The 13,238-nt window shown below is 40.8% G+C and overlaps 1 protein-coding gene across 7 annotated transcripts in view; it reads left to right on the top strand.

Moving 5' to 3' along the window:
* The first annotated feature begins 4,497 nt into the window (after positions 1 to 4,497).
* The window catches only part of nup50 (nucleoporin 50), a 51,689-nt gene continuing 42,948 nt past the window's right edge, over positions 4,498 to 13,238 (top strand). The window contains exons 1-3 of one of the 7 annotated variants that reach the window (XM_052030266.1): positions 4,498 to 4,689; positions 8,560 to 8,596; positions 11,637 to 11,715. In XM_052030266.1, the coding sequence (XP_051886226.1) occupies positions 11,647 to 11,715 (69 nt within the window). In that variant the 5' untranslated portion in view covers positions 4,498 to 4,689; positions 8,560 to 8,596; positions 11,637 to 11,646. Of the gene's footprint in view, positions 4,690 to 5,260; positions 5,472 to 8,559; positions 8,597 to 11,636; positions 11,716 to 13,238 lie in introns of those variants that run through there. The other 6 variants (XM_052030269.1, XM_052030265.1, XM_052030270.1 and 3 more) reach the window with 6 other exon arrangements.

The following is a 13,238-nucleotide window of genomic DNA, read 5'->3' on the forward strand; positions in this document are numbered from 1 at the left end:
AAATCATGTTGGTGCAGAAACTGAGAGGGTTACCTTGATTTTCTGGGAGCCACCTGACCTCGGAATACCCATTCAGGTTGTCCGAGTTCTGTAATTTTCACCAGCTGGGGCATACTGCACGAGTGTGCTAATCCCTATGGAAACTAATTGCCACCAAAGATGGTAGTCTCTGTTTGGCATAAACATTTCCTGCTGGCATACTGTATAGATGATAGAATCGGAACATGAGTTTGAATAGCTATTGGATACCTGAGGAGGATAGGAAGATCAGCACATTTAAGGCCATCTTTTTGATTGAAGAGGTAAGAATAAGTTGCGCATCAATATTGTCGCAAGTCAGTCTATCGTAAGCCAAGATGTGTATGTGAAATACATCAACCACTTTTCGCTGAGATGATGCAAAACTGTGGAACACAAAGATGGTGCAAAACATATAGAAGATGGACAGTTCAAGTTATGAGGGAGGTGAACTGTTGGGTTGCCAGTGAAGACAATTGTGTCCAATTCCCTCTCATATTTGGAGGCCATGGGCATGCACTAGTGATTTTGAGCACAGATTAGATTAAGTCACAGATTGAGAGATTATGTTTTTTAAAGGATTATAGCATTGGACAGCAAAAGGGTCTGGGAGACAATCATATTTTATGGTGTATCGGCCTTTACAATCAGATCACTGCGTGAGCCTGAGAAGTACTAAAATGTCTTCAGCTCAAAGGCATTAGAAGCCAAGGGTTTCAGGGTCAGCTCCAATTAACTAATTATAGAAAACAATAGTTTGTTGGCTACTACATAGCCACTTAATTTGTCATTGAGCTGCAGTCTGCAGATGACAAGTGCGTATACATATATTTGGAGACAGAACTGCAAGTCATCGCCAACTTATTCACCAAAATATACAAGAGAATGATCCTTACCCTAAATGTCTGCAAACCAAAGGTCATCTGCAAACCAAAGGTCCTCTGCAAACCATGCTACACAACACGATTCTCCTGTAGTAAATGTCCTCAATGTGACCCTAGAAAACATGGACTACTTTCCATACCTCGGGAGCCACCTCTCCAAGAAGACAGATTGATGATAAAATTCACCATCACCTTCAGTGCATCATCAGAGACTTTGGCTGTCTAAGGAAAATAATGTTTGAAGATCAAGATCTCAAACCCAGCACAATGCTCATGGTTCACTGGGCAGTAGTGATCTCCACTCTCCTGTATGTTTCTGAGTCATAGAGCAAAACAGCATGAAAAGCAGGCTCTTTGGCCCAACTCGTTCATGCCAACTAAGTTGACTGCATTTGGCCCATATCTCTCTTAACTTTTCAGCTCATGTACCTGTCCAAATGGCTTTTAACTGTCGTAATTGTACCTGCCTCTATCACTTCCTCTGGCAGCTCGTTCCATATACGCACCACTCTCTGTATGAAAAAGTTGCCCCTCAGGTCCCTTATAAATCCTTCACCTCTCATTTTAAACCTATGCCCTCTAATTTTGGACTCCACCACCCTGGGGAAAAGACTGTGGCTATTCACCTTATCTATACCCCGCATGATTTTATAAACATGAATGACCCACAGAAGGGATCTCAAAGCACTGGAGAGGTACCATCAATGTTTTCACTGCAAAATCCCAAAATGATCTAAATCCACCGACAGGATAAGAAAACTAACATACTGTAAATTTGCAGTAAATATAGGCAGCTCTCTCTCCGAGAGTGGGTGTGGTGTTCAAGGTATGGCTCATGATGCCTCAGCAGCATTGCAGTGGAGCTGATGAGGATTGCTTCAACCTGTCCAGTGCTTTGATATAGATGGTCCATATCCCAGAAGCATATGGAATATTGGGATCACTGCTGTCCATAGACCAATAGATTTTTTTTGATATTAATAGTTAACTGACTCTATAATACTATATATGTAAATAGTTGATAGTTTATAACGGTTAATGTTTTAAAATGGAAAACAGTGTAACATTTGGAAGTAAGGTGTGCCTTTAATAACAATGTACATGATTTCTGATACATTGTTGTATAATTACTGCCATAATCAAGAGGTTATTACCTTCAGTAAAAGATGTTCTGTTAGCTCTACCTGTTATATGCATTGAAACAAAAAACCAAAGAGCCAAAAATGTTGGAAACTCAGCAGGTCAGGCAGTATTGGTGGGGAATCATTCAGCATAAGTGAAGGCACTATGTAATTGCATACTGGTTGGATGTGGTTATTGGAAATTGGATGAGAAATATTGTGCCACAATTGACCTTGTTTCTTTGGTTGGATGTTGGATGGGGTTGGCAGGCACAGTGCATGGACATGATAAATGGCATGTTTTGGAACAGAGTAAAGAAAATATTTTCCAAGATATCCATATTCCTTTAAATATGCAGCACTGTGCAGCAGAAATTGTGTTGACAGGTTTATTTGATTTTGGGGCACATTAGGTAGAATGCAGTTAGACAACGTGTTGCTTACAAGGTTATCGAAACGCAATCACTATTAAATGTAACATCTGACATATAAATACTTCATCCGTCAGAACATTATACCAAAATCTCTTAAGAAAACAAAATTAGTATGAATGACTTTTCTGGGAAAGGTGCTGGTGAGGGTTTCCCAGCTGCTTTGACACCAGTCATTTGTACTTCGATGTCGTTCTACAATTATAATCTGGTGAATTTTTATACTTTCAAGTATTTACCAAGGAGAACGACGTGGAGGATAGGGAGATCAGTGTGGAGCATGCTTATATGCTAGGGCATTTCGAGATAAAGGAGGAGGTAGTGTTGGGTCTCTTAAAGAGCATTAAGGTGGATAAGTCCCCAGGGCCTGATGGGATATACTCCAGGTTATTAAGAGAGGCAAGAGATGAAATTGCTGGGGCCTTGACCAAGATCTTCGTGTCCTTTCTAGCCACAGGAGAGGTCCCAGGGGACTGGTGAGTAGCTAATGTTGTCCCATTATTCAAGAAGGGAAACAGGGTAATCTGGAAACTTTAGACCAGTGAGTCTCATATCAGTGATAGGGAAGTTACTGGAGAGGATTCTTTGGTATAGGATTTATGAGCATTTGGAAAACCATGGCCTAATTAGGAACAGTCAGCATGGCTTTGTATGGGGCAAGTCGTGTCTTACTAACTTGATTGAGTTTTTTGAGGAGGTGACGAGGGTGATTGATGAAGGTAGAGCTGTGGCTGTTATCTACATGGATTTTAGTAAGGCGTTTGACAACGTCCTCCATGGGAGGCTCATCCAGAAGATTAAGATGCATGGGATCCATGGTGAGTTGGACATTGGATTCAGAATTGGCTTTCCCATAGAAGACAGAGGGTAGTGGTCAATGGGACTTATTCTAACTGTAGGTCTGTGACTAGTGGTGTTCCGCAGAGATCCGTTCTGGGACCTCTGCTGTTTGTGATGTATATAAATGACCTGGATGAAAATATACATGGGTGAGTTAGTAAGATTGCAGATGATATGAAGATTGGTGGTGTTGTGGGTAGCAATAGAAGACTGGCAAAGGATACAGCGGGATATAGATCAGTTGCAGATATGGGCAGAGAAATGACAGATGGAGTTTAACTCAGCCAAATGCGAAGTGCTGCACTTTGGGAGATCAGATGTAAAGAAACAGTACACTGTAAATGGCAAGACCCTTAACAGTGTAGATGAGCAGAGCGATCTTCGGGTCCACGTTCATAGCTCCCTGAAGGTGGCTACAACAGGTTGACAGGGTGGTAAAGGAGGCAATATGGCATGCTTGCCTTCGTTAATTGAGGCACTGAGTTCAGGAGTCAGGAAGTTATGCTGCAGCTTTATAAAACTCTGGTTAGGCCGCATCTGGAGTATTGCATTCAGTTCTGGTCATCCCATTATAGGAAGGATGTCGAGGCTTTGGAGAGGGTGCAGAAGAGGTTTACCAGCATGCTGCCTGGATGAGAGGGCATGTGCTATAAGGAGAGGTTGGACAAACTTGGGTTGTTTTCTCTGCAGCGGCGGAGGCTGAGAGGAGATCTGATAGAGGTTTATAAGATTATGAGAGGCATAGACAGAGTAGACAACCAGTATCTTTTTCCCAGGGTTGAAATGTCTAATACCAGAGGGCATGCATTTAAGGTGAGAGGGGGTACGTTCAAAGGAGATGTGCAGGTCAAGTTTTTTTTTTTACAGAGAGTCGTGGGTGCCTGGAATGCGCTGCCTGGGGTGGCGGCGGAAGCAAATATAATAGGGGTATTCAAGAGGCTCTTTGTTAGACACAGGAATGTGTGGGAAATGTAAGAATATGGATATTTAGGCAGAAGGGATTAGTTTAGTTGGGCATTTGATTACTAATTTAATTAGATCCGCACAACATTGTGGGCCGAGGGACCTGTTCCGTGCTGTACTGTTCTATGCTCAAATATCACTTGCCATTCGGCTCTAACTTTGGTTCCATTGATAAGTTTTGTATTGGGAGAGTTTGGTCTCCGCACCGAATTATAAAAGCTCCGCCCGGGGAGCATGCGCGGGGCCCGCCTCTTCACGACAAAATGGCGGCCTTCCCACATAACTGAACAGTCGGGAGAGGGTTTCAGGGGAAAGAGTGCCGAACAACCGAATACAGTGTTAACACAGGGTAGGGCGAACATTAACATCATTACTTGTCAAAGGCCTTACCGGGGCAGAGCGTTCGGACAAACACAGAATCACCTATCGCAGGTGAGCCAAGGTTTCCTATCCTAGTCCTGCCTCGCACGCAGTAATTCAAATAATAACCGTCGTTTGCGCCGCCTCAGCACAAAAGCCGCGGACGTACAACGTTGCTGGATGCATTGCCCTGTCTGGAGACACAACACGACTGTATTTCACAATCGCCCCGCTTTCATAGACACAGATAGCTTTGGGGGGGCGTATTTAAAATAAAAAGGTGAACGGCCTTTCGCCGAAGAGCATGTAGGCCTCAGCCCTGACCCTGTCCCAGGATGACTTCCACCGCCTCTTTCACCCAACACCGCTTACTGCTGTCTCTGACATTTGTAAAATTGACGGAGCCACCGGACGGTAGTTACGGCAGTTATTGGCCGCTCGTTGTTTTCTTTCAAAACGCACGTTCATTTTATGTGAGTGTGAGTCAGCCCAACTTGATGACTCCGGTCCTTCCCCCCCTTGCCCCCTCCCCCCCCATCGTGGATGGCGCTGGCTCAAGCCCGCAATCTGATTGGTTAGCTGGGCTGTCGATCAGAGCCGGCTGTCAACGTAAAGTTAGGTTGCTGTCAGCTTTGCCCACATGCGACTTGCCCTGGGAGGACTGTGTCTTGGGAGGTATTGCCGTGATGAAAGAAATCGATCATTGCTGAAAAAAAAACCTCTATTTGAAAGTCTTTCTTTAAAAAGACGAAGTTAAAATTTCTTCAGCTTGTGGAGGAAATATCATTCTTCCTGAAGACAACTAACCAGGTTAGGAATGGTGAAAATGATCAGTAAAGCAGTTGTTTAAGCAGGTACATTGGCGAGTTTACATTGGATCCCAAATATTTCCAAGCTGTTTTTTCATAATATTGTTTTTCATAATATAATCTGACCTTTATAGATCAGTGAATTGTACAGACCATGGAGATTGCAGGTTTGATTTCTGATCTCTGACAGACGTATAGATCTGAGTTAAGATGTCATATTACGAGTAATTAAGAATAAAAAAAACGGGTTGGTCCTTATCGCTGCCCAGCGACCCCTACTGGGAGTATGTAATTACTTGACACGAAACACGTGGAGTTGGTCGGATTAGAGTCCTGTACAATTACTTGTATTTGTGCCACTTTTAATTTGGGTTACGTTTGATTCCCTGATAAATTAATACGGAAGTAGAGAAGGTCACTGCTTGTACTTTCTGATACAATTGACCAAATCACTTTGCTGTTTGGAACTGTTTAGTGACTTTCAGGATCGATCTGATCAAGTTTCGTTTTCATTTACATTTCCCCTTTAATTAATATGGATTCTGTTCTGCGATTACCAGCATTTCGTTGCTAAAGTTAATCTGTGTTGTAAATATTTTATCACAAACACGAGTTTTTTTAATATTCATTACATTTTGTAAAGTATAATTGTATAATGTAAATTATTTGTCACGGGTTTAAAATTAAGTTTTTTTGAAAATGGGTTTGGGTGCTAAGGAGTTAAACAGGATAAATTAATTCACTAGGTTTTGTATGAATGATAATAACCAAGACATCATGAATTGCATTATAAATTAGTAACAAATTGAAGTTATCATATAGTGTTAGGTTTTGCAAGCAAAGCTTGTGTGATTCACCAACAGTCATTGATTCTCTGATAAAATTATTTCAGAAAGCATTCTTATTCCAATCCCGTTCTTTATTTAATATAGTAAATTATAATTTATAATTCCTGCATGTATTAATTAAAATAATGCATTATAACTTTATGATTATTGTAGAAAAGTGAAAGGGTGCAGAAAATAATGCATTTCAAATGATTGAGCCAATAATCTCTTCAACAATAATGTTAAAAATTCCAAGAAGAAAACTTAAATTATTTTATATCTTTTGTTTGAAACTGTTACCTGAAGGTAGATTCCACTGAATGAGCTTTTCTTGTTTGTTGCATTCTGATCATCCTCCAAGTAGTCCAAAGCTTCAACACTGAGAAGCATTTGGGCTCCTCATGTATGCTGTTTGAGGACCTGTAGGTTGAGAATCAAATGAATGGACTTGGAGCAACAAACAATCTGCTGGAGGAACTTAGCAGGTTGAGCAGCATCTGTGGGGTGGATGGGGAGGAGGGGGGGATTGTTGATGATTTGAATCGGAATTAGAATCGATTTATTATCACTGACTTAGATTACATGAAAGTTGTTGTTCTGTGGCAGCAGTGCAGTGCAAAGACATAAAATTACTATACATTGCAAAGAAAAAGGAATAACAATGTAGTATTCATGAACCGTTCAGAAATCTAAGCTGTTTCTGAATCATTGAGTGTGGGCTTCAGGCTTCTGTCCCTCCTAGTAATGAGAAGAGGGCATGTCCCGGATGGTGAGGATTTTTAGTGATGCATGCCACCTTCTTCTGGCACTGCCACTTAAAGATGCCCTCAGTAGCTAAGACCAGGCTGTGATGCAACCAGTCAGAATGCTCTCCACCGTACATCTATAGAAATTTGTAAGAGTCTTTGGTGACACATTGAATCTCCTCAAGCTAGTAACAAAGTAGAGCCGCTGGCGCGCCTTCTTCATGATTGCATCAATGTGTTGGGGCCCAGGATAGATCCTCCAAGATGTTGACACTCGGGAACTTGAAGCTGCTCACCCTTTCCACTGCTGACCCTTCAATGAGGACTGGTGTATGTTCTCCCGACTTCCCCTTCCTGAAGTCCACAATCAATTCCTTGGTTTTGCTGATGTTGAGTGCAAGATTGTTGTTGTGACACTACTCAACCAGCTGATCTGTCTCATTCCTGTCCACCACCTTGTCGCCAACTGAGATTCTACCAACAATAATGGTGTCATCGAATTTATACATGACATTTGAGCTGTGCTGAGCCAGACAGTCTTGAGTGCAGAGAGTAGAGCAGTGGGCTAAGCATGCATCCTTGAGGTGCGTGTATGTTGATCATCAGTCAGGAGATGTTAATTACCAATCCACACTGACTATGGTCTCCTGATGAAGAAGTTGAGGATCCATCCAGTTGCAGAGAGAGGTACAGAGGCCCAGGTTTTGAAGCTTGGTGATTAGTGGTAATTGTTTTGAACCCGAGCTGTAATCAATAAACAGCAGCCTGACATATGTTTTGCAGTTGTCAAGGTGCTCCAAAGTAGAGTGGAGAGCCAGTGAGGTTGTGTCTGCTGTAGACCTGTTGTGGCAGGAGGCAAATTGAAGTGGGTCAGGTCCTTGCTCAGGCAGGAATTAATTTGAGCCATAACCAACCTCTCGAAGCACTTCATTACAGTGTATGTGAGTGCTACCGGGTGATAGTCGTTGAGACACCCTGCTCATTTTAGGCACAGGTATGATTGCTGCTCTTTTGAAACAGGTGGGAACCTCAGACCACAGCAGTGAGAGGTTGAAGATGTCCTTGAACACTCCAGTCAGTTGGTTGGCACAGGTTTTCAGAACCCGTCCAAGTATACCGCCGGGGCCTGATGCCTTGTGAAGGTTCAACCTCTTGAAGGATGTTCTGACTTCGGCCTCAGAGATAGAGATCACAGGGTCACTAGATGCTGTGAGGATTCACACAGGTGTAGTGTTATTCTCTCTTTCAAAGTGTGCATAAAAGGCATTGGGCTGTCTGGGGAGCGAAGCATCATTTGCCATTTATGCCGTTACGTTTCACCTTATAGGCGGCAATGGCATGCAAACCCTGCCACAGCTGTCATGCATCTGAAACCTACATCAGGACTGAAAGGGGAGATGGCCAGCTCTCTGAGAGGAGTTAATCAACCCAAATATTTAGGTGTTTTGTAAACTTGATTTTCTGAAATTTAGCTTTTGTACATCTGGTGAAAACTGTCTGGAGGACCCATCTTGGTGAAGGAATTACCAAGCCAATATTCTTTTTTCCTTTATCCTTTAGATTGGCTCCTTCATGTTCTTAGTATTTCCTTAAGAAGGTGAGTGCTGAATTTAAACTCTTATTTTGTGTAATATGGTCAGATTTGCTTCTTATAAGGACTTAATGCAGTTATTAACAGCCTAACTTCCTATGGGATTTAATAGGGTGAGGAATTGTTCTTTGTATTACAAAAGCTATTATGACCTAATAGGTAGTATTTATAATTCCACTGTTAATAACATTTTTGGGAAAGATTGGCTTGCACTGTGGTTTAGACACAGATATCTTATATTCAGAACCAGAATTAAAATTCAGCCAAGATTGCGAAGATGAAAATCTCCTCTTGTGTGCTTGGTCAAATATTTTTTGTCCTTTCAATTATCACAGTGTACAAACAATCAAAGTCAAAGTTGAGTTTACTTTCATATGCACAAGTACATGTATGCACAGGTACAATGAAAAGCTTACTTGCACCAGCATCACAGGCACATAGCATGATGTAAGCAACATTCACAAGTAAAACATAAAGTACACATAAATTATACACAATTTTTACAAGAAAAAAACACAATTAGAACAAAAAAAAACCAAGTCCATTTTAGTCAAGCTGATCAGAGTGGTCATAGTGTTGCTAAATTGTAGTGGTGATTAGAGTTCTGCCAGTTGGATCAAGAACCAAATGGTTGAAGGGAAGTAACTGTTCTTGAACCTCGTGGTGTGGGACTTAAGGCTTCTGTACCTCCTGCCCAGTGGTAGCTGTGAAAAGGTGGTATGGCCCAGATGGTGGGGATTTTTGATCGATGTTGCCTTCTTGAAACAGTGCCTCCCATAGATACTACTGATGGTGGGTAGGGATGTGCTCGTGATGTATTGGGCAGAATCCACTACTTTTTGTAGCTTCTTGCGTTCCTGTGCATTCGAATTGCTGTACCAGACTATGTTGCAACCAGTCAGGATACTTTCAACAGTACATCTATAGAAGTTTGTTGGAGTGTTCGATGACAAGCCAAACCAGTCAAGATACTTTCAACAGTACATGTACAGAAGTTTGTTAGTGTTCAGTGACAAGACGAACCTCCTAAGAAAGTAAAGATTCTGGTGCGTTTTCCTTATGATCTATGTACTGGTCCCAGGACAGGTCATCTGATATGTTAACACCCAAGAATTTAAAGCTGCTGACTCTTCCCACCGCCGATTTTCCCCCCCAATGTAGACTGGACATGTTCGCCCTCCTCCCCTTCTTGAAGTCTACAATCAACTCTATAGTTCTGCTCATGTTGACCGAGAGGTTGTTGTTGCGGCACCACTCAACCTGGTGTCCTATCGTGCTCTGGTAAGCTGACTCGTTGCCACCTGTGATTCGTCCAACAACAGTAGTGTTGTCGGCAAATTTGAAGATGGCATTGGAGCTGTGCTTAGCCACACAGTCGTGTGTATAGAGACTAGAGCAGGGGGCTAAGTATGCAGCTTTGAGGTGCACCTGGGTTGATCATCATTGAAGAGGAGATGTTGTTACCAATCCTCACTGAGGTCTGCCGATGAGGAAGTTGTGTATTCAGTTGCAGAGGGAGGTTCAGAGGCCCAGGTCTTGAAGCTTGATGATGAGCTTGGATGGGATGATTGTGTTGAATGCTGAGCTGTAGTCGGATGAACTCTTGTTGTCCATATGAACAGAATGAAGAGCCAGAGAAATCGCATCTTCTGTTGACCTTTTGTGGTGGTAGGCAAATTGGTTGGTGCACAGATCTTTAGTACTCGGCCAGATAGTAGTCTGGACCAGATGCCCTTTATGGATTCACCCTCTTGAAAGATGCCCGGAAGTCGGCCTCAGAGACTGAAATTACAGGGTCATCTAGAGATGTGGTGGCTCGTGTGGGTATATCATAGTTCTCCCTATCAAAGCATGCATAAAAGGCCATGAGCTCATCTGGGAGTGATGGGTTGTTTTCACCATTATTAATATGTTGTCCAGATTATTGGCAAGATATTCATCTGAAGGGATGAAATATAATTCTTTGTTCAGTTGATAGCACTCACTTTGGAATCAGAATATTTAAGGTTAAAGCCCAGTTATGGACTTGATTTTAAGTCTGACTTTACATCTCACTTTAACTATTGGGTGCATGTGGTCAGCATTCAGCCTCTCTGAAATAAATAAGTCAGTCTGCCCTGTCACTGGACTCTGCACAGTTCATTGGCAGCATAATGCTGGGTAATCTGCCTCTTTTCCTATGTCAGTGAGATGTAACAGAGGATCAGAGACCCTGTTCAATTCAATTTGGGGTTCGCATTCTGGAAATTAGGAGGAAGAGGGCAAATTATTTGATTTTATTATTTTTATCTTAATGTTTTTAATTATTTCTTGATATGTTTAATGTTTTGAAATAATTTTTAATTTTAAATCCTTTCATAATTTTTATCCACATCCGACCAACTAAGGGTGAGCAGTGGGACAGTCTTGCTTTATTTGGCCCATTGTTGATGATGCTCTCTTTCAGGTGCTCTGTGAGATTGTCTTATTTGTCTGCTGAGACAAATTCCCTTAACGCGATTAGAAACACTGTAGGTTCCTGTAATGTCCTGACCACTACTTTTCCCTCAACCAGCTACAACACAAAAATTAACTTGTCATTAATTATTTTTCTTGTGTGGCAATTTGTTACTTAAATTAGATTTTAGTATCTTAATAATGGTGACTGAAGTCTGGTTATACAGAGCAATTGTCACGTTTGTGTGAAAAGTTTAATATGGTTTGCCCTCTCATTCTCAAGCCTTTAACATACACTTATCCAACCTGCCCTCCTCTCCTGTTTGTAAATACATTGTGTGGTTTACTCTGTTGTTCTTCTTTTCCACACTATTTCATCATTTTTCATTCTTTCATCTGTCTTCGATGGCTCTTTGCCTCATAAATTAATCTTTCAAAGTTTATATTTGTTTTTAAACCAAAGATGACCTCTAACAAAGTAAAAGATGCCAAAGCAAATTTTGATGTTTTTTGTTTTTGTGTTTAGAGTAGTCTCATACTATTTTTCTTTTTAGTTCTAGGCGTTTCATCCAGTTATAACAAGAGAATAATCTTGTCTATTTTGTTTTAGTAACAACATAATGGCAAAGAGGACTGCAGACAAGGAACTAACTGACCGAAATTGGGATCAGGAAGAAGAATCTGAAGAGGTGTGTGCGCACAAACATTTTATGAGATTGACAACTTTCATTTCTAATATAAAGTGCAGCTTTTCAGGGTGAGGCATGGGGATAAAGAAAGTAATAGCAATTCTTTGCAGTACTGTAAAATGTTAAATGTCAATGGGCGATGTTGGTAGGAAAACAAAATGAACCTAAGTCTTTAAGCTGATTGCCAGGTGTATATCTAGTGAATTTGGTTTAGGGAAAACAACAGCGAGGAAGCTGCTATTTCCATTTTTTATCACTGAACCTAATCTGTGCTGAAAGATGAGTAATGAATGGTTGACATACATTGTGTTGTTGAACTGTTGTGCAGTTGAACTGTTGTGCAGTAGAACTTTTTAAATGCTGAAAGGAATATTAAATAATGAAATTTTCATACTCAGCTCTTCAGTTCTGCAACAGATCATCTTTTTACAGCTTCTGGTATCAGTTCTACAAACTTTTAAACCACGGTTGGGACATAGCTGCATAAAGTCCATTTAGTGGAATGGTACACTTGCTCTTAAAGCTCAAGTGCTCACACATAACTATATAGTGACTAATACAATCTAAATTCAATAAAACGTATGTAAAAGCTCTTGTAGCGTGGTAATTTAGTTAGGGACATAGTGCATAATACAGTGAGATATAAACAAAAAGTGCAAAGAAATGGCATAGATTTAGACAAACATACCCCAAACTAAATGCTATGTTGCAGTTGTGAGGTAAGGGGTAAAGATTGGGATTTATCTATAGTGTACTTTATGATGTGGAGGGAATATCACAGAAATGGGTTGCTTGAGCAGGAGATAATGTTATGTGGAATAAAACCAATTAAAATACCAGGATATTAAGGAGTCCACTCCTGCTGCTCTTCCATACTTTTTAAATGTCCTCAGAGTTTGCATTAAGCTACATTAGACTGAATACCATAGTTTTGATTGCTAATATCGTTATGTGTTAACATTCAATGAACAAACAGATGTCCCAATTTTAAAAATTGAAAACTAAGTTGTTGCCATTTGTGACTTAAAATTATATCAGATGTGAGAATCATACTATGTGTGTTACTATGTTTCCTGAGGAGTGCACTGTTACCTTTTGATTCAGTCATTTTGTTGTAAAAGTATTGATCATTCCATACCTCTAACTTAAATATAATCTTTCGATACCTAATATCTTAGTAGCCACAAAAACAACCCAAAAGGCTTACGGTGACACATCTTTAGCCTCCTAAATTATTTCTTTTCACTGGCTTTATCCTTTCTAGAGGTAATTGACTGCTGGTAGGTGTGTGGTTCTTCAGGCTAGTTGTTCTTGGCCTATTAATAATTCTTACAAGAACATTGAATGTCAGAAGTTCTTTGATCATGGGTCACCATCCCTGCTCCACATGTAAGAACTTGCATTTATGTAGCACCTTTCATGATCTCAAATGTCCCAAACTGCTTTTCAATTTATTTTTGTGACTAAACCGGATAAACTGTTGCTGTTTATCTGTCAGCTGAGGAATAAATATTGATCATAAC

Source organism: Pristis pectinata, chromosome 15 (genome assembly GCF_009764475.1).
Source record: "Pristis pectinata isolate sPriPec2 chromosome 15, sPriPec2.1.pri, whole genome shotgun sequence".
Classification (NCBI taxonomy): domain Eukaryota; kingdom Metazoa; phylum Chordata; class Chondrichthyes; order Rhinopristiformes; family Pristidae; genus Pristis; species Pristis pectinata.